Source organism: Ochotona curzoniae, unplaced genomic scaffold (genome assembly GCF_017591425.1).
Source record: "Ochotona curzoniae isolate NIBS_2020 unplaced genomic scaffold, NIBS_Ocur_1.0 contig_2754, whole genome shotgun sequence".
NCBI classification, from domain to species: Eukaryota; Metazoa; Chordata; class Mammalia; order Lagomorpha; family Ochotonidae; genus Ochotona; species Ochotona curzoniae.
In genome coordinates this window covers 32,905,153-32,926,401 of record NW_024465582.1, presented here as the reverse complement: position 1 = coordinate 32,926,401, position 21,249 = coordinate 32,905,153, and the positions used below count along the sequence as shown (strand labels likewise).

General features: G+C 37.9%; 1 protein-coding gene across 2 annotated transcripts in view; it reads left to right on the top strand.

The window, feature by feature from the left end:
- The window catches only part of ADAMTS6 (ADAM metallopeptidase with thrombospondin type 1 motif 6), a 257,026-nt gene that overhangs the window by 215,744 nt on the left and 20,033 nt on the right, over positions 1-21,249 (top strand). For both annotated transcript variants that reach the window (XM_040977601.1, XM_040977602.1), the window contains 2 exons: positions 6,080-6,209; positions 14,209-14,413. In XM_040977601.1, the coding sequence (XP_040833535.1) occupies positions 6,080-6,209; positions 14,209-14,413 (335 nt within the window). The remainder of the gene's footprint in view (positions 1-6,079; positions 6,210-14,208; positions 14,414-21,249) is intronic.

Genomic DNA, 21,249 nt, shown 5'->3' with positions numbered 1-21,249 from the left:
AAGCTGCAAATATTAGAACTGAAAATGCACCAGTTGGTTAGATAAGATACCTTCTACCTTGCATTATGCCACCCACCTCCATTTTAACATAATCTCATTGAGGTTAAGACTGTTTTAGTTTTCCCCTTTCTGATAATGAAAGCTGTGCCTTAGACACTGTAGGAACTCAGTGAATTAGATTAAGCTAGACACTTTCCATGGACTAAATTACTCATCATATCTATTGAGTGGTAGGAATTCCCTCCTTGGATAATGTGGTTTCAAAAAATCCTGTGTGTGTGTGTTCCACCATTGCTTACCATCACTAAACACAGTTGCTCTAGAAAAATACTTTCAGCGCAACAATTTCCCTCCGACTATTCCATGTTTTTTTCAGAACATCTAGTTTTGCTTAGAAGGGAAGACATTGGAAAGGCAGAGAAGGGAAACTTGAAAGATAAAAAATAACAGGAGACTCTTCGAAGAAGGAAGCATCTGGGTGGAGTTGGTTTGTACCCTGGGTGCCAGCTGTGAGATCCAAGGCAGATGGGCTTTGCTCTGCCCTGACAAGGCCTGTGTCTGGCCAACAATCACACTACACAACAGCCAGATTCCAGCAGGAAAAGGCGAAGCATAGAGACTTTTTTCCCTGGCACTTGCCCCTCTTTGGATGCTATTTGTACCAGATATTTAGATTAAATTAATATTGCTGGTCATATGCTCTGTATACTGTGGTTAGATAGTGTTGTCTGGTTGCTAGCTACTTTGGATATATACTGTGGTTGAACAAATTATTGCCTTAGCCACCAGCAACATTCTAAGTACAAGTTAAGACTTTTTGTTGTTGTTGTTTTACTTCTTTCCTTCTGTTTCTCTTCCAAAAAAAAGAAGGGGGGGGGTTCCTTGAGTAGACTTGATGTGTGCTATGCTGCTATAGTCAGTTATCTAGAGGTTGGTTGGCCCCTCAATCCTAAGGATATGCTTATACTTACATCCTTTTTCCGTATTGACTCAGTCACAGCTGGTTACAGACTGCCCTTTTATCAATGGAATTATCCAGAACTGAAATGATGGATCATAGAAGTAGATCTGAGACAATCTAGAAAGTCTGTCTCTGGCCCTCCACTACCAACTCCCTTCCCTCTTGCTCCAACACCTATTAGTCTTTCAAGTTCATTTCAACTGGTAGTTTCTATAAACTAAGTATTTACACACCAGCAGGTGAAGGGCCCTGAAGAAGAACAACATTCAAATGAGTCTACAGAATTAGTTCATCCTTTGAAAGAAAAGAGGTGGGAACACCTGAAAATCCCGAGCATTTATTCTTTCGAGTAAGAGCAGCAGGTGAAGGATTCTTCCAGGCCTTGCGTCACTTTTGATGGGCTTCTCATTCATTTCCCTGTTGCCTATACCATTTCAAAATCAAAAGCCATTTTTCAATATGCAGGTAGAATAGCAATTCAAGTCTGGTATGTCTTACCTCATTGTGAAAAAGATCTTTAACTGTTGACAGAAAAATTAAATATAGAATCTGATAAATTTATAGACAAAAACTGAGAACTATAATATCAATGATTCAAAAGATAAGTAAATAAAAAGGCTCTGGAAAAGATTCACCTTTTAGAGTTTAAGATAAATTATGTTTGGGTCGTGGTATCTCTGTGATGATATGAAAACATGACTTTTATTGTCTTATAAAATAAAATCAGGCGCACAGTTTTCACATGGTCACTTCAAGTGTTTAAATTACAAGCAGTGCAATTTTAAGTTTGGCCAATTGAATTTTGCAGACTGTCTACCTATGTCCAAGGGATATGCCCTCTGGAACGTTGCTTATGATTGGCTGTACCCTGATCCCAGGGTTATAAGCTATAAGTTTTCTGTTTTGGTTATAAGCTATAAGTTTTCCGATTTGAAAAGATAGAAAAGTTCTGGGTATTCTAGGTAACTAGATAGAATTATTCCCAACAAGGTTCAAAAAGCCAAGTTCTTAGCACATTTTGCAAAGTAACTTTGAAAGAAGCTATCTTCCATCATATAAAAAGACATTTGATCACATAAAAAGATTCTAAACTCAGTCATTTCTTTTGCTGATTTGTTTTAGATGATTTCCAGTTGATCAGCATTTTCTACTTTCCAAAGTTAAAGCCTGTGTTTCTTTAATTCAAAGGTATTTAAAATCCATTTATTTAGGCACATTGGTTTATGACATTATCCTATTACTACTTACTTTAAAATAAAGAAAACATCTGTAAACTTGCCAATATGGGGGTAAAAGTTGAAAGAACACATGAACACTGTTGAAGGCAAATAGTATAATGTTATAAGATTTGGACTAGATTACTAGTAGAGTGATTCCTTGAGTATGAAATACCATGCTGTTTAATGGAACTTTCTAGAAGAAAATTAATCAAAGATGGCTACAGAAGAAAATGCATCTTTATGGAGCTGGTACAGTGGTGTAGCATGCTAATCCTCAGCCTGTCACATTGGCATTCCACATGGGCACCAGTTCTAGTCCTGCCTGCTTTACTTCCAATCCAGCTCCTTGCTAATGTCCCTGGAAAAGCAGGAAAAGATTGCCCAAGTCCTTGGAACCCTGCACCCACGTGGGAGACCCAAAAGAACCTCCTGGCTTATGGATTCCAGACAAGCTCAGCTCTGCCCTTGGCAACTTTTCAGCCCTTTAGAGAGTTAACCACTGAATGAAAAATCAACTTCAATCTTTCTCTCCCCCTAGTCACTCATTTTTCCTCCCCATTCACTTTCCCACACCCCCTTTCTCTCTGTAATTCTTTCAAGTAAAACTAAATAATCTCTAATACAAGAAAATGTATCTTTATCAAATACAACACAATTTCAGCTGTATACTTGAGGACTTTAATTTTTACCTCATAAAAAAATAACATCCTAAAATTATGAAGCTGAAATTAGCCCCAAGAATAGCCCTTAATTCTTCCTAAACTTTAAGAATTCTGGAGAACATGGGCCAAAATTAAGTCAATTTGTGTTTTTTAGCACTTACCCAATTTCTCATAGAAACATGGTGCCTTGAGCTTAGCATGATGTCTAATGAATGAGTGAATGAGTGAGTGACCTGCAGCATATTTACCTGGCAGTTTTAGTTTGTATATGTATGCAATTTTAAGCTAATTGCTGAATCCTACCAAATAATTAAGTCCGTTCTACAAATAAAGCTTAGGAACAAAGCTATGGGTCTGTGAGTAATCTTCATCTTGTTCCTTGTGTTTTTTCTAGTGGGGACAGTGAGACCCAATTTTTATTTCAGGTCTTTGCCTTCAACATGGAGGGGCATTCTAAATACAAGCACATCAATGGTACACAAAATGAAGAAGCTGATTTAAAATGTGAGAGAGCAAACACACACACGTGGGCATAAGTGAGGAGTAGAATGGACCAGAAAGTAGGAGGAGCTGGCAGAAGGAGAGAGAAGCCAGCTTCAGCACCTTCTCTCCTTCCTGTCTCCAGAGAGAGGAACATCCTGCCCATCCCCAAACTGCAGGCCTGTTTTATGACTACTCAGCTGGTGCTTCTGTCCAGGTCTCAGCTAAAGGACATCTGCCTGGAAGGGGGCCACTCAACACCAAGTGGGTGGGTAGCCTTATACATTGGAAGGAGGGCAGTGACTTGCAGGTACATTGAGCTCCATGCTCCTTGATTGCTATCTCATATCAGTTCTGTGTGTTTTCCAAATCTTTAACGATAGATATTATGTTAAATTTTTTTAAGATAATACATGGCTAGAATTTATCTTGGAAGGAAATACAAGTGTCACTTCTACTTCTCATTTGATTCAAAATGCAGACTCCTGAGTCTACATTAAAGACTACTTTTGAAAACTAGTATGGTGATAGCTAAACAGCATTTCTAGAGATAATTTAAAGAAAGCAGAATTTAAAAAAAAAAAAGAAAGAAAGCAGAACTTTATTCTAGCCCTTAGAAACTGAATGTTTCTGTCGCTGAAATAAAGTAATATCTATTTTGTAGGCTTGAAAATATTTCTTCTGTAAAACAAGCAAACCAGTGTATCACATACCAATATTCTTGTTTCAAGCAGAATCATATTTTAATTACCAGGGTGAGGGGGAATGTATGCTAACCTATAAAAACAATCTCCTGCTCTCCGTGGGAGAAGCGATATGTCAAACCAGAATGGATGAGTAATCTAAGCCATTATTGCGGTTGGTCGTTGAATCATGACTAATGGTAAAGCTATCTGTCTAGGTGGACCACATGAACTTATCTGCCCACAATGACACAATGGCACAATGGAGAGATAGCTGATGAATATCACAGAACATGTGGGAATGCATCTCAGCTAGGCACTGATATGAATCACTCTTCCCTCAAAAATCTAAGCTCCATAGTTAAAAAAATTCCAAACCGTTGTCATGGCCTGAACTGAGTTGTTTGGCCTATTCCAGGAGTCGAAAGGAAATGAATACAACATATGCTGCCAGACATTTTACCAGTAAGTTGTTTGGCTTTGTTTTAGATGCCTAAATTGGGAATATGGAAAAGGTTTCTGTTAAAGGTGATCGCAAAGGACCTTGCGTCACCACAAGCAAATGAAAAGACCTTTTCCAACTACTTACCACTACTGTGGAGGCTGGAGGATTGGGACGGGAGGGGAGAGGATTTAACAGTTTTCCCTGTCAGTCTTTACATGCAAACAGTTTAGTTGAAGATGTACACAACACAATAACTGAAGCACCGAACCTGCAAAATTCTCAGGGCTCTTCAGGGACCTTGGGTGGAGCGTTTGATTCCTAACTCCTTAGGAGTCCGTTTCTTTCACTGAATCATCCTCATGTGGATTTCCCTAATTGGAATCAAACTCTTCTCTCTCTTTTTTAAATGTACTATGACTTAAAGAGGCAAAAAAAAAAAAAGTAAGTAAATAAAAGCAAAAACAAGTGAAGGATCCTGTGGAAGTGGGATGCTCTAGGTATGAAGCTGTAGTTTCCTGGATGGTGCTGTTTCTACGCCTCTTTGTGGGTAGTTTAACTTCCATGTTTATAGGAGGGGGTGAGTACCTGGAAAGGATAGTTTAGCATCTGCTTTGATTTTCCTCTCCAGGAGTAACCTGTTATCTTGGAGACTGTATAATCTGAAATAGTTAGCATTATCATATAGTTCAACATTTTTCCTTGGTATCTTGATATATACCTATCTTGGTTTCATGTAATTTATTGACACTAAATGGAAAATGAGTATTCATGAAGTCTGTTCCTGAGGGATGTTTACAAATAAGAGTGTGTGTGTGTGTGTGTTTGTGTGTCTCTGTGTTTTCTGAAATGTGAGCAAGCTATGGTGGATACCATTGTCATTAAATAATAAACATTCGTAGAATGTCCTAATGAGTATTTTTAGTTGTGGCAAACAGATCATACAGACTTTTACAAATGAAGATAAACACTTGTAAATTAATATATGAATGAGATATGTATAATTTTAACAATGATTTAATCAACAGGGGACCGTCTCTGTTAAAGCGAACAGAATAGTATGTTAAAAAGCTCATTGTGATTTTAAATTCTACACTTTTGGGGTTTTTCAAAAGATGCACATGGAAGAACATTGGAAGAAAAAAATTAAATGTGTGAATGTGATATGCTCCTAACAAAGACTGAATTGATGGGGTTTGTCCTACACGGTGTAAAAAAATGAATTTGTCCCTATGATTTGTTTTTAAATAAACATACAGCCATTGCTTTGTATTAAAACATATATTCGTTCATTTTATCTGGTGATATTTTGGAAAATTGAAGTTTGTTTTCTTTTAGCACGGAGAAGAATGTAGAAATGGAAATACTAATGATGTAAAGTTACCGATAGTCTTTTTTTTCTGCACTTGAAAACAGCTATGTTTCTAAATATGAAAACAATAATTTTGCCTAAATTTTCGGTGCGATGACCAGGACTTCTCTCCTTTCTTAGAGAAGCAGGCAAGTGTGTCTGGAACAGATAAGACAGCAGCGATCCGGTGAGGTTGATTCCCCACAGAGGAAAGCTATGCAGACCTAGCTTATCGGAAGATAAACTACTCTTCAATTAATGATACCTTCTTTTTCTCAAGGTGTTCAAAGACAAGAAGTGGTGTGTAAAAGACTGGATGACAACTCTATTGTCCAGAACAATTACTGTGACCCAGACAGCAAGCCACCTGAAAATCAAAGAACTTGCAACACTGAGGCCTGCCCACCTGAGTAAGTAAAAGCATTGGGGGCTGCTTGCTTCTGGCACGGAGAAAACAACTGTGTGTATTCGTTCTGGAAACACAGCCTCATGACAGAAGTAGATGAGGCTGGGAAAAGGCAAGGTGACATCACGGAGAACAGAGTCCCATGTCTCCTTCACTGAAGCAAGAATTCTACGTCCCTGTAGATTTCATTTGTTCAGCTCCTCAAAGCAGTGAATTTGATCATGACAGTGCTGGAAATGGTTGTATTTCTTCAATTTTGACGCATACATCTGCACATTTGAACATACTTGAACTTAGAGTTGACCTTGCAGCTGATGATGTCTTAAAATAATAAATGGCATTTTCTCTCTCTCTTAATAGTACAACAAAAGTAGTCTTACATTTAATAAAACACAGGGATTTGTTTGTATTCATTTCTTTTGTATATGCTTTTAACAAAGTCCTAAAGACTTGTAAAATGGTTTGGCAATATTCAGGAATTTGAATCTAAGTTGCTGCATTTGGTGACTTGGTTTAAAATGCTGTCTTTGTAAAGCATTCTCTCTTCTTTGTGTTGGATGTAGGCACAGAGGTATTTCAGTCTCTCTGGAGTACTATAACAGTCCCTCTAAAGCAAGACACGTGGAGAGAGCCCTTTCATCTTATGATGGTTTTAAAGTAGGGCTATAATCTGTAAGAACCCGTAAGATTTCTTGATTGAACAGAAGACCATGATGATTGTGGGGGCAAGAGGCAGGGGGAAAGACCAGAATGCTGCATTCATCTTAACAAAACTGATTTTGGTAAAGACTGTGCTTGATAGTTGCAGGACAAAACATGTGTGAGTGACATTCCATTTATGAGAAATTAGGGTAACCCTTATCTGCTTGGTTAGCTACTAATCTAAAATTGACAAGGAAAAGGGGGGGAAAGCAAATGAAGATATAGGTTCCAAACTCTAGAACTGAGTAGCTGAGGGTGGACTTTATTATGAAGTAATCCCCTTTTTGGAAAATGACACCCATGAAGTTAAGTGACAAAAACCGGAAAAGGAAAAGAGGAAAAGAGTGGATATTTAAGGAAGACTGACTCCTATGCTCTAGATAAGTTTTAGGGTAGTGGCTACCAAGTAAAGAACATGAAATGTGGCGTGATCACAGTTTTTATTCTATTTTGTATAATTTTATGTCTGTCCATTTAAAAAATGTAATCAGTATGTAACTAATGGCTTAAAGTCCAGATGAAAAAATATGGAAATGTGACTTATGTGTTACAAAAATAATGTATTTTAATAGCTTTCATTTTCCTATCTTCTTTAAGAAACATTGAAAAACTATATGAATGAAATGATACTCAAAATCCTCAGGCTGGTTTTATCCTTTCGCATGTTTCTAATAATTGTGTAAGGTTGTGAGTCTTAATTCATCAACCAGGTTCCCCAATGCTTAAGATTTTGATAGCTCTGTGTGGTGTTTGATCAGCCACTGAAGGTAGCTGAGTGGGTCTGATCACACCTGGTCTTTTTGGCTGAAGCTTTTCATTATTTGTTTAGGCTTAAGTGTTTAAATCCAGTGTACTCTTGTCAGATTTCAATCATTGGTCATTCCATCCCATATACTGTGAGTTTCAATATAACAATAGAGTGCTCTTAATAATTTAAGGACACTTAATATGTTCATGACCATGATTAACATCAAGTTTTCCTTTTGTAGTTCTAACGTGAAGTTGCTTAAGTTTAGAAGTAAAAAAATGAAGCTCAAAAGAGAAAAGGCATAATGTGAAGGGTGGAAAATTCATTTTGCTAGTTTTCTTCGAAATACCTAATTATACATTTAAAATATTATTCATTATTTGGGTTTTTTTTTTAGTTTTTTGAAATTTCTTCTTTATTCTTTTTGAATTCAGTCTATGAACCAGGAAAACCATTCTTTAGAATGGTTGTCATATATAACAAGATTTCTAATAGATGTTAATTAAAAATCATAGAAAGATTACTGAATTCAATAAGGTCTTAAATGAGTGTGGAAGGAAGGAGATAAACAAAAAGAAGAAAACTTTAAAACCCATAATGCCACTGTTGACATTTTGATGTATATATTTCCAATCTTTCTATTACTACATAGGTACATGTGGATATAAGCCGGCACAATTGGTGTTATGTTATCTATGAATTTCGTAGTCACTTTTCACCATATTTTTAAACTTTATATATCTTTGACAAAATACATTTTTTGTATCTAAATTGGTAAGTTACTGTTGAAAATCTTGGTTTGGCTCTAGCTTTTGATCCATGATACTATAATATTAACCATTTTTGTTGCTACAGTTTTCTCTCCATAATTATGATCATATATAAAATAAATAGAAATAGAATATTGGGTCCAACTGGAAGCACATTAGTGTTTGAGACGCCTTTTCAAATTACTTTCACAAAAGAGTGTACAAATGCATACTCCTGTCAGCAATTTATAAGAACGCCATTTCCCTGAACTGAATAGTACTGAGTGTTATTATTTTAAAACCAATCTTTAATTTACTGGAGGGGAGAAATGCCGAGTATCTTACATTTCTGATGAGGCTGACCTTCTGAAAATTATATTCAGTAGCCTCTTATACTGCTTCATTTGTGCTTTTCCTCTTACTGACCTGTCCTCTTTTTTTTTAAACTAAAATATTTTATTATTGGTTTGCACAAATCCATTATTAAGGATATTAACTTTTATATTCCAAACGGCTTTTTTTTTCCCTAGTGTATCATCTCTTCCATATTATTCATGATGTTTTTATCTATCTTCACTTATTTTAAAAATATTATTTTGGAAAAATTGTTCACCTTTATTTCATTTGAAAGGTAGAGAGGGAAAGACAGAAGTCTTCTATCCACTGGTTCGCTCCCCAAATGACCAGAGCACCCAGGTTTGACCCAGGCCAAAGCCAGGAGCCAGTAACTGCATCTTGGTTTCTCATGTGAATAGCACCCAGCACTTGAGCTGTCATGTTGCTTCCTTAGACACATTAGCAGGGAGCTGGATTGGAAGTGGAGAATCCAGAACTTGAGCTGGCACCCATTTAATCTATCTGAAATATTCATGCATTTGCTTCCTAATTTGAGAAAAGGATCTATATTTATTTTCAAATGTTTTCACAATGTCATTAATTTAAAACTCTATTTTTTTTACATCAGAAACTATCTTTTCAAATAATAAAAAGGTATGTCTGTTGAGAGAATTTAAAGATGCCGCATAGAAAAATAGAGAACAGTAAGATCTGTCCTTGCATAAAGAAAATGACAGGAGATTAAAAAGAACAAATAAAAGTATTTTTTAAAAAAAGCAGGGATAGTATTTGCTTGTCCTACTTTGAAGGGCCCCTTTCTAGGGAAAATTAGTATTATTGCAACAAATTTTGTGAGAAATAGTTCAGTAGTCATGGTGATGCAGTGACTAGAATTAAAGATGTCCTAATCCATGACATTGGCTTAAGTGTTGACAAGGAAAGGATGAGTGGATGCTAAAGAATACGGCTGACGAGAAGTTAGGGAAAGAGCCTAATGCTGAGTCAGAATCCAAAGAGAAGGGCCAAGAGTTCAGTTGTTGCATTTTAATAGCAGTAGTATTTCTACAAAGAGCCCATGTGAAAAATATATGAATATTAGATATTAGGTCTGCATGATACTGTGATCTTTAAATTTCTGGAAACCAAAGAGGCAAAAACAGTAAAGTACTAAATATCATTGTAACATCATAACCATCACTTAAAAGCATTTATCAATCAAATGCAATGTGGAAGGCACTGTCCTTTGGGGGAAATGGTTCCTTTTCCAAAGTACAGTGTAACTGGGCAAACTCATATAAAATAAATATAGTACAAGGCAAAAATGACTAAGTATGGTGAGAGAGCTGTAAGAAAGTGTGAAAGGTAGCTCAGAATGGAAAGAGATCAATTTTTTTCTGTGGCTAGGTTTTGTTTAATGATAGCTTTTATGGCATCATGTCCAACAGTTATTTTGAGTCGTTGGATCTCATCCATGAACTAGAATAGTAACATACTTTAAATTTAGAAAAAAATGAATCAGAGGCCTCTTCTGAAATTCCAAAATGTGAGACCTGGGAAGAACCATGGAAATCAGCTAGACTAATTCCCATCATTTTACACAATAGGAGATGCTGCTTCTTTTTCCTACACAAGTTCTTCCTAGTATATGCAAACATCACTGACTTTGTTATAGTCATTTGACTATAGTCATTTGTCTAGTAGAACTTCATTATAGCTAGTTTGTTGACACATTTCCAATTGCTACAACTTTAGAATTTGTTATTTCATTTTTAAATGTTGTTTATTTATTTGTTTGTTTGAGAGGCAAAAAAAAAATGAAGGTCCGGAGCCAGTGTGTTACTTCCCAAATGTCACAATAACTGGGATTGGGAGTGCCATCCAGATCTGCCACGCAGGTGGCAGGAACCCAGTGGCCTTAGGTACCGCAGCTGGACCCTTAGGGTGGGCACTGACCAAAACCTGGAGTCAGAAATAGGATCTGTGAATCTAACCCAGTCACTCTAGAGTGAATCACTCACTGACAGGCGTCTTAAGCATCCTAAGTACCTGGCTAAACACCCATCCCCTCCCACATTATTTTGAAAAAAATGTAGAAAACTTTGACTATGCAATGTTTGGGATATACAGTGTTCCCTTTAGTGTTTATTTTACTTTCCAACTAACTGGAATGAACAAAAGCTTTTTTTTTTTTGTTAACAATTTTTTTGTTTGTTTTGGAAAGCTACCTAAAAATTATTTTAAAAGCCAGAGCATTTTTTGTGTCTTTGTAAGGAGGCAACAGATTATACGATTGAATCTCTGATGAAAAAATTGTCAAATTCTATAGTTTTTTAAATTAGTATTTTATGTGTTTGTAAAGAGTTGATCATCACACCCTTGACTCTAAGACAAACAGCGGAAAATCTCTTTTTTCATCTAAGTATTTAATGTTAGTTTTATTTCTGTATGTTCTGTCATTTCTCTGTAATTAGCCAGAAATAGCATTGGCTTTATAATGGATTCCTTTCTCAGACTCTGATTAACTAATATTGTTAAATAATAATATTGTTTGTAGTCTAGGAGGCTGGAGTTATGTATCAGATTACACAGGCTACACCAAGCATTCTTATTCAGACCATGAATCCCCGTATTTGTTGGCAGCTGGTAGAAATGAAGGCACTGCTGAGGCCTGGGACAGTTTCATCACTGGGTGTTGGAAAGAATATGGGGCGAAAACAGTCCTGCAATTACTCAGCTACTAATGATTCAGCAATTGGCATTTCCAGAAACAAAGTCTCTTCGTATGCTTGCCACTAAATCTAAAACAAAAGAGAACTAAGAATGTCCTCAAAGGGTTTCATCAAAAGGGTTTGATTTTATATCTACATATGAAGAATGAAGATAAAGAAAGCTGTTTGTCTTAAACTAGACAGGGAAAATGAAGAAACCAAGACAGGCAGATGCAAGTGGAAATTGTAAAACTGTGATTTAATTCTTCGGAGAGAAGTGGGGAGGAATGATATGATGAGCAATAAAGATGCAACTAGGGCTGAAAGGGAAGCTCCAAGTCAAAGTGACAGTCAGAGAAGGAGGGGAAGTGATTAATACTTCTGCTTTCACATATTCCAAGTTGAAGCGTGGAGTGATACATCTAGCCTCAGTTTCTGAGGCGAGACAGTTGGCAATAAAAGAGGTTTGAAGACTGAAAAAGGAGAGATGGCCCTGACCCTGTGGGGCAAAGAACAGCAACAACTCCTGAAACTTTGCTGTTGCTTCATGCACCTGTGTTTAATTTGAATGAGATCATGGCTGGAGGTGGTGTGACTGAACTTTTTGTGGCTGAGTTATACACATTTCTGTTTTAATTCCCTAATCTTGGTGATGAAATCACTGTTGCAAATTAAATCAGAGTTTCACTATGGCTGGCATGCAAGTTTTTATTCTCAGTACACACTTTTCTCCTGACCAAAAATGGTGCAAACAATTTGGGATAACATTCATCTGTACAAAAAAAAAAAAAAAAAACAGTAAAATAAATAATAAAGTCACTTTAATTCTATGGAAAATGACAAAGAAAAGGGCTAATGTCAAATCATTTAAAAGTCAGTATTAAAATTATCACTCTTTAAATGAATTTTAGGTTGAAATTTTTAGATTTCTTAAGTTGGAGAAAATGATCAACTATCATACTTTTATTTCTAAATGCAGGATTTCTTTTATAATTACGGATAAAGCAAATAATCATAAACAAAGGCCACTATTGCTTAGCTGGCCAAATGCAGGCTAAACTTTAGAATGCTAGAATACTGGCTTCACTTAGATGTTATCTTCCCAATGCAACGCTGACACAATAGGTATATGCTGTTGGAAATATCAATGAAGTTATTAAGCTTTTCCTATTCCTTCCTCTGGGTGGTTGTTCACTCCAGAGCTTGAGCAAGTCCATGTCTGTTGAGGAAAGCTAGACGCAAGATTCATAAGCACAGATGGAAGAAATGTGACTCCAAGCTTGGGCCCTACATTCTACAGTTCAACAAGGTAACACATGAAGTTCAGTTGAAATAGCTAGGTTCCATCATTACTGTTTGTTTCCCTCACACTGGATATTGTTTCTGTAATACAGAGCCCAAAATCTTGACTAGTGTGGAGTTAGCATTATTAACTGAAATAAGAATTTCATTTGAAATAGCTTTCAATATTTCAAACGAAATAGATTTCAAACCAGCTATTTCCACTCCACAGGGGACATGGCCACTGAAACCTTCACATGCTTTTCCTTATACATATGATTAGAAGGGAAAGTGATCCTTTCTGCTCCAGTTGACAGATAAAATTCTTACAACAAATCTTAGTTATTCGATGTGGTGAGGGAAGCGAAGCAGGAGAGATATAGAGCTCTTACATCCACTGATTCAATGCCAAATTCCCAAAATGGTGGAACAGGACCAGGGCTAGAGCCAAGACCTGGGACCACAATTCGAATCTCCCATGCTGGTAACGAACCAAATAACCCAGTGACGTAAGCCATTACCCAATAAACCAATAACCCAAGATCTGAATTGGCAGGAAGCTGGAATTGGGAGCCTGGGCCAGTCATCAACCAGACACTACAGTGTAGGAGATGAGTATCTTAACTAAAAGACTAAACACCTGCTCTGCTTACACAGGACTTTTATTGGCCTGATTTGGATCAAGATTCATACTTTTCGGGCTAACTAATGTGTCCAAGAAAGTTAGTTCTGAGAAGTATTACCAAGAAAAGCCACGAAATGGTATATAGGAAAGTTCCTTGATGACTTTAAAGAATTCTAGACTGGGATTGCTATGAATGTGAGATGTGTTTATTTTGTGTGCGTGTGTGTGTGTGTGTGTTTGTTTTGAGTTTCTTCCCACCTTAAGGTGATAGATTATGGAGCATCTGCCTCAGTGGCACAAGGGTATAAATAGCTCATTTTATGCCAACACTGTGTTAGAAGGGTCAGCTGTGTGCTGACACCAGTGAGCACTATGAGGCTCTGTTAGTGCATCTTGCCTTGTTCATGTTTAGTATGTCACGCTGCTAACTTGAAACTGACTATGGCAAGGTGTTAACCCGTTGTTAAACATCTACCAGGACACTGAGAGTTTGTATTTGTGGTCTTCTCCAATCTCCATGCCAATCTGATAAGACTGATCGTTGTTATCTTCGTTTTAGAAGTCAATTATGAAAATGAGAAAAGTCTAAGAAGTTTAAAAGTGTGCAATGCATTGTTTGCTTGAGTCTGGGTTCTCCTTGCTCCAAATAACACTCCCTACAGTGTTGAAGGAAACTGATGTGGAAAGATGTTTTCCTTAGCAGCTCTTCCATTTGCCATTTGTCCCATCAGCCAACATTGAACTGTCCACCCCTCTGGGTAAAGGATTGTAGCCCAGGACAATGACTTCACTCGGCACAACAGCTCTGGCTACACTGAGGGAAACGCTTCTCTGTGTTTCTTGGTTGGCTGCAGGTGGTTCATTGGGGACTGGTTGGAGTGCAGCAAGACCTGTGACGGCGGCATGCGCACCAGGGCTGTGCTCTGCATCAGGAAAATTGGCCCTTCAGAGGAGGAGACCCTGGACTCCAGCGGCTGTTTAACACATCGGCCTATCGAGAAGGAGCCCTGCAACAACCAGTCCTGCCCCCCGCAGTGGGTGACTTTGGACTGGTCAGAAGTAAGACAATCGAACGCTGTGTGTTTTGAGCTGTCTGAAGTATTCTTACCAAAGCGTTTACCTGTAAGGACACCTGAGTGTGAAACTGCAGAAGAGTGAATTAGAACATGCTGTATTTTATGACTTGAGTCAGGAAAATCAAAGAGAAACTGGTCATCAATTTGATGAACATTATGTCCAAAATGAATTGAAATGACAGGACATAATGAGTATCCAAGTGTTTTTTTCTGCTTCTTACTATTGAGAGGTAGCACAAGCCCAGAATTAGTCGCAAGAAGTGAAAAACTGACATTCAGAAGCAGAATGAAGAACCTTTCTTACCCTTCAAACTTTTGGAAAACCTAGAGTGATGTTTCCTACCTATACTCTCACTTGGAAAAGCCGGCATTTTTTCATAACTCTTTTTCCAAGTGATGGAACAGCCTCTGCCATAACTCATAGATACAAACTTTCACCAATTTCTTATCATTTGTGGCATATCTAATCTTTATGCTTAAATTTATTCTGTTACATCTGATATAGAAACATGAAGTTTAAGACTATAACATACGAAAAATTTTGAATTCAGAATTTAGCAGTACCTTCACTTACATGTAAGACCAGAAAAGAAGACCTAACTAAAATAATGTTTTTCTGATATACCTGGGCACACACTCGCCTAATATAATGAAGAGGCAGTCAGAAAGATGAAGTGATGAAAGTGCAGCTTAAACAGTAGTTAACCGGTTTTTGGTTGAGTTTTTTTTTTTTTTTGACTCCTCAGTACACATGATTTATACACATATACATATCATGGCGTTCTCTATACTTCCCAAAGAATTGTATGCTTCTGTAGGATAACTTAGTACTAAAAACAAGGAGTTCCCTGGCTGAATAACTAAAGCGATAATGCTTTCAGGTCAGCAAAACAGGATACGTTTCAGGTTCTGGTCTAATATATTTTGCCAGAAACATTGTTGTACTTGCTTCGAGTATGCACTATAGACTTCAGAAGTTTGCCAAAAGACAAATGAAAAAAAAAAAATTAGACATTTTTCTTCTGGAACCTGGGATGTGAATGGCTTTATTTTGCTGCAGGCACAAGGATGTGTTTAGGATGGTACATGGAAGTGGAGGTTCTGACCACTTGTGGTTATCCATGGAATCTCTGGCAGGAATTGGGAGCATTGCCCCAAGTTTCCTGGCCACACTCCAGCTTCAGTAATGACATTCTGCCTACCTACTTTTATTTGAGGTTTCCATCTCATGTAGAGACATTCTTCAGTCAGTGGTTACAGAAAGTGGTATGGCTGCTTCTAATCCCTCACAGCGGGTGCAGGAGCTCCGAAACCGACTTGAAAAATAAAGTCCACTGGCAAATAATAGACATGCTGCAAGACTGTGCACAGAAGCGCCTGACCTCTTACGGAAACCTATACGTGTTTGTTGATAACGGTGGCAAGTTTGTCATTTAAAAAAATAGTTTTAGAGTTTCAGGTCAGGTTGGTAAGTACAAATGAGGATTTACTAAAAACACCAGGATGGGCACTACAGACAAAATAAAAGGTTTTTTTTTTTAATTAAGTTTGAAAATATAAAAAATATCCAGAAAGTAACTGGGGAATCATAAATTCAGTGTTTTAATAAAACAGTGCATTTGGAGATGTGAGTGCGTAGCTGGTGGAGGAATTTGGAGCTGGGAAGGTCAGGTTAACCTGGTGCAGGACCTGGGCTTTGCTAGCTGATGGGAATTAACAATGTTAAAAGGTACAGGATCTGAAGCAGAGAAAAGAATAAAGAACCTGGAGAAGGTATTATTGGTAAGAGAAGCAAATGAATAGAAACAGAAAGGGTTTTTTTTTTTTCTCTTTTAAGATTTACTTGTTTTACTTATTAGTCAGATTTACAGAGAGAGGGAGAGACAGAGAAAGATCTGCCATCCACTGGTTCACTCAAGGGGCCCTCAATGGGCGATCTGAAATCAGGAGCTTCTTTCAGGTCCCCCACATGGATGCAGGGCCAAGCATTTGGGCCATCCTCTGCTGCTTTCTCAGGTACATTAGTAGGAAGCTGGGTAGAAAAGGAAGCATCTGGTACTCAAACCAGCACTCATAAGGGAAAACTGGCATGACAGGGGGCACGATAAGGCTGCTATACCAACATGCCAGCCTCAGCACAAAGCTTTTAAGATAAAAGTAGGGTCATGGAAGAGGATTTATTTTAAGATATAAAAAGCAAATAAGATTTAAAAAGTAGTGGTTAAGTAGTGGAAAGACTGTGCAATATAGAACTTTTTACCTCAGCATTCTTTACAAACAAAATCTAAAAATGTATGCCAACTACTGAAACAGCTAAACTTCCTCATATTTAGACTTACTCCATGTCAACCTGTTGACCCACACTTTTCTGTTTCATTGCGTTTTTATTTGAAAATAAAACCTACCCAACAACAAGCTAGAGAAATAAAAATATATGCTATTGATATGCCTCCATTCCCAATATCATTTTAAGGGTTTCTGACGAATTCAACCTCACTGAGATTGCCCTTTACTTACTCTTGGAGTTTTGACACCTGTCTATCCAGTCTTTGGAAGTGACTTGCTCAATTTTTGGCAAAAAGCCGTCACATGGTTCCTAGTGGCTACCTGAAGTAATAAAGACAAGCTGAGAGCTTTTACCCACATTACAGCTATTTGGGGTTTTTGTTGTTATTTTGTTTGTTTAATTTGAGAGGAGAAAAGAGAGATACAGAAATAGCTCCCATTTGCTGATTTATTCCCCAAGTGCCCAGAGCCAAACCCAGACCAGGAACCAGGAACTCAGTATAGGTCTCCTGTGTGGATGGTAGGACCCTGCTACTTGAACTACCATCTCTTGCCTCCCAGGGTTTGCATTAGCAGGAAATTGGAATCAGTGGTTAGACTCAGATGTTAAATCCAGGTGCTCCAATCGAAGCCACGTACTTAACTGATGTCTTCACTAGGCCAAATGCCTGCCCCTTTGCTATGAGGATTGGATCAAAGTTGAGGGGAACGAGGTGGTGTGGAAGGGCTGACATGCACACGTTGGGGCTACCACCTAGTTAAAGAATTGGTAGCGCCTCCGTCTGCACAGACCACTGAGGAAGACTGCTCTATGGTCCAGCGTTGCTGAGTGTTTACCTCTCAGAGACTCTAATTGAACCTCATCTTTGCCACTGTCATCCTTTGGCCAAGAGGAAAGTGATGATTTCATCCCAGAGTCTCTCCTGCTTGTTTTCCAGAATGGGGGAGGGAGGGGTGGTTCGCACTCTCATGCTTCCATTTCCTTACTTTGCCAGGCAGCCCTCCTCTACCCTAGATGGATTGGAAATAAATAAGAGCAAATAGCCTTACATGAAATACCTCTCTGAGTAGCTTGGAGAAGAATGTGGGAACAAGGAGCCTGTTCTTCCTGGAGGAACTGAAAACCTCCCATTCATGAGAGGGGGAGCCCTCTGCAACAGGGCACACAATATACAGGCTCTTTCACATCATTCCTTGGAAATATTTGACACAGTTTTCTTTTTTGAGATACACCCATACAGACTTCCCTCTTTCTTCCTCCTGGCCACTTCCAACCACCAGCTGTTTGAGCCTTGCTAATCACAAGGGTGAGGTTCATCTGTTGAAAACATGTTGTAGGAAGAGGAGTTTACCCTTTGACCCTTTTCTTTGCTGGCTACCCTAATACAGTGTAAAATTTCCATTGTTGATGCGCCAGCTACCATTTCCCCATCAGTTAAACATGCCCAAAGCTTGTGGCAAAAGAAAAAGGTGAAAAAATCCAAGTTAACCTTGTTGGAAAAATGGCTTATTGGCACCTGTTTGTAAGACTGATGAAGCCATAGTTTTCCCATTTCCCATCATCTGTTCTCAGTCTTGGGATCAACCATGCTGTGTTGGATTTGTAGTATTGGGTTTTTGTTTTTATATATTGTTTTTGATTTCATTTGCTTCACTTGACAAATAGGTTTTGAAAGCATTTTTGTATATTGTGGATGGGCTCCAGGAGTCTCAACTTTTGATGTATCAGAATGGTTTCATTGACCGTCACAGTGTACCCATTGGAAAAAAAGTTTCTGGTACTTAATCTTGGACAAGTAGACATGTGGTGTCATATTCAAGTGACTTTATAAGAACTTAAATTTGAGCAGCACTACTTAAGAAGGGTTATAGTGGGAGGAGTCTGCCTGCAAGGTACCCTCTTATTTGATAGGACACTTGTAATATCACCTTGCGTATCCTTAGGTCCTCCTCTGCTCTGTGAGTGAGTAGGTTAAGCTTTTCTCTCTAAGAGGGAAGTCAGTCTAAACCCAAAATGTTAGTGTTTGCCTCCTGTACCAATGAGACCCACATTCTTTTCCCTGGAGTGGATTCAAGTACTTTGTCCTGCAAAATGTGCCTGTCCTGCTTCCTAATCATGATACATTAAGCTAAAGCATAAATGTATTTCTCATAAAAAATCATCTCCTCTAACCCATGGAGACAAATTTTAAAAAAAAACGGATAATCTGATCAGATTTTCAATAATTATGAGATTCTAATTATATGAATTATAAGTGAATACAATTATTTGCCTGCAACAAGGGGAAATACTGAGAAATAATTTTACTAAAGAATGGGTTGTTTGTTGGAATAATATATTTTGAGGAAGAAAAGGATGGAATTTGGTACCTATCATTATTTCTTAGTGTGAAAAATTACATTTTTATTACTGAAATAAGTGTTCAAACTTCTGATTGTTAATTTTGAATTGTTCTGCACACTCAAAACCTTCTCAAAGGCATACCTTTCACAGGAGACTAAACTGATGCACAATTAAGTTAATACATATCATTCATAGCCATAGCCATGACTACATCTTGCTTTGCTAGGACATTTTGTTCTTTTTCATTTGTTGTATAAAATGCAGATTGCTAGATGGACAGAAGAACTTATTTATTACAGTCTAAAAAGAGGCAACAGTGAAATTGAGACTAAAGAGAACAGAGGGAATGATTAAAAATAAAAAGCAACTGTCTCTGCATGAATATCAGAAAGATGAGGTGGACATAACATTTGCTTTCATAATCTACAATGAGAAGTGCAGTATTTACAGATGACCAGAGCTGAGATTCTGGCCACAGGTAGTTGATATTTGCGCCTGGACCAGAGTGCCGAAGCCATCACTTAGGATGCACACATCCTGCATTGGAGCCTGAGTCTGAGTTCTGGCACAACGTCCCGGCTTTCTCTAATCCCCTCTCTGAGAGATAGCCAGTGATGGCTCAAATGTCGATCACTGCCACCCGTGCGGGAGACACAGCTTGAATTCCAGTGAGCCAGTGGATGAAAGCTCACTCTCTATCTCCATTTCTTTCTTCTATTTCAAATATAATTAAAATAAATCACTTTATGAAAAGAGATTGTGGCAGAAACATGCAGTGGTTTCCATTCACCTACAAGGTATGTGTTCCAAGACCCTCAGTGGATGCCTGAAATGCAGGTAGCATCAAACCTTACATGTCCTGTTTTTTCCATACACATACATACTTATGAGAAATTTTACAAATTAGAAAATTATAAAGTGCATAAATCAGATACAATAAGAGATTACCGACATTTAGTGAAATATAACAATATTCTGGGATAAAAGTTACATGAATGTGCTTTCTCTCGTAATTTTTTCTTTTTGTGAGCACATAGTTCCTGGTTCATTTCACTGCACTAGCTTTATCACATGCCCTGCACATAGTGTTAGAGTTAAACCCTGGCTCCTCAACTTTACACCGTGGTTCAGCCTTTGTCCTTTCATGGGCGTTAGACATATTCTCCCTAAAGGGTAAGGTTTAATTGCTACTACAGACTTGCTTTGTACAGTATTCTTTCTCCTCAACTTACTTAGCTTTGCTAGAAATGAGGTAGTTGTTGCTAGAAATGCAGCAGACATGGGCTCTCTGATAATTTTTATGTTCTTGCATACGCATTAATCATCCCTTACTTGCAATAGATACCTTGGTGTCACAAATTTCAGAAGATGCTTTGGTGAAGTCTTCATACAGATTCAATGTTTGTGACACAACATGTTGTGGTCTTGAGAACATGTCTTATGTTCCTGTCTTATATCCAAATCGGTGCCATTGCCACACTAACAACTTATGTCACATCGTGGTCTTACCTTTTGCAGCTAGCAGGAGTTTCTTTTTCCTTCTTCACAAATGTACAAATGCTCTTAAGAGACTCATTGCTATTAAGATGCTAAGGATATCAGTATGTGATTTTTTTCAATTATAATGAAAGTGAAAACTTCAAGAAAATGGGCTTTATAGCTCCCAGATTTCAGCATCTCTACTCTTGCACTTGGAAACCATTATTAAGTAAAATAAAAAGACTGGAATTACTGAGCCCAAGCACCATGATATCCTTATAATGTGATAGCTACTAAGTGATTAATGGGTGGGTAGTGCATACAGTGTGGATGCGAAGAACCAAGGCATGTTCACCTCCCGGGCAGGATGAGTAGGAAGGCAGGTATGCGTTATCCCATTCCTCAGAATAGTGTGCAGCGCCAACCTTGTGAATTCTTTATTTTGGGGACTTTCTGTTAAGTATGTTCCCACCTTGGTTTACTGTGGGGGACTGAAAACTGCAAAGTACAACCAGGAATATGAGGACGCACCATGATTTCCAGAACCCATGATCTCTACTGCGACAGTATACAATAAATACCCTTGGTTTATTTAGTGGGTGCAATTTTCGAAAATGATTTCTTGTCTAAGTAGAAGATGACACTCTGTGATACACTTTGCACATAATCCAACAGCTTGTGCCTTTTTACACTTCTTTCAGAACTTCATT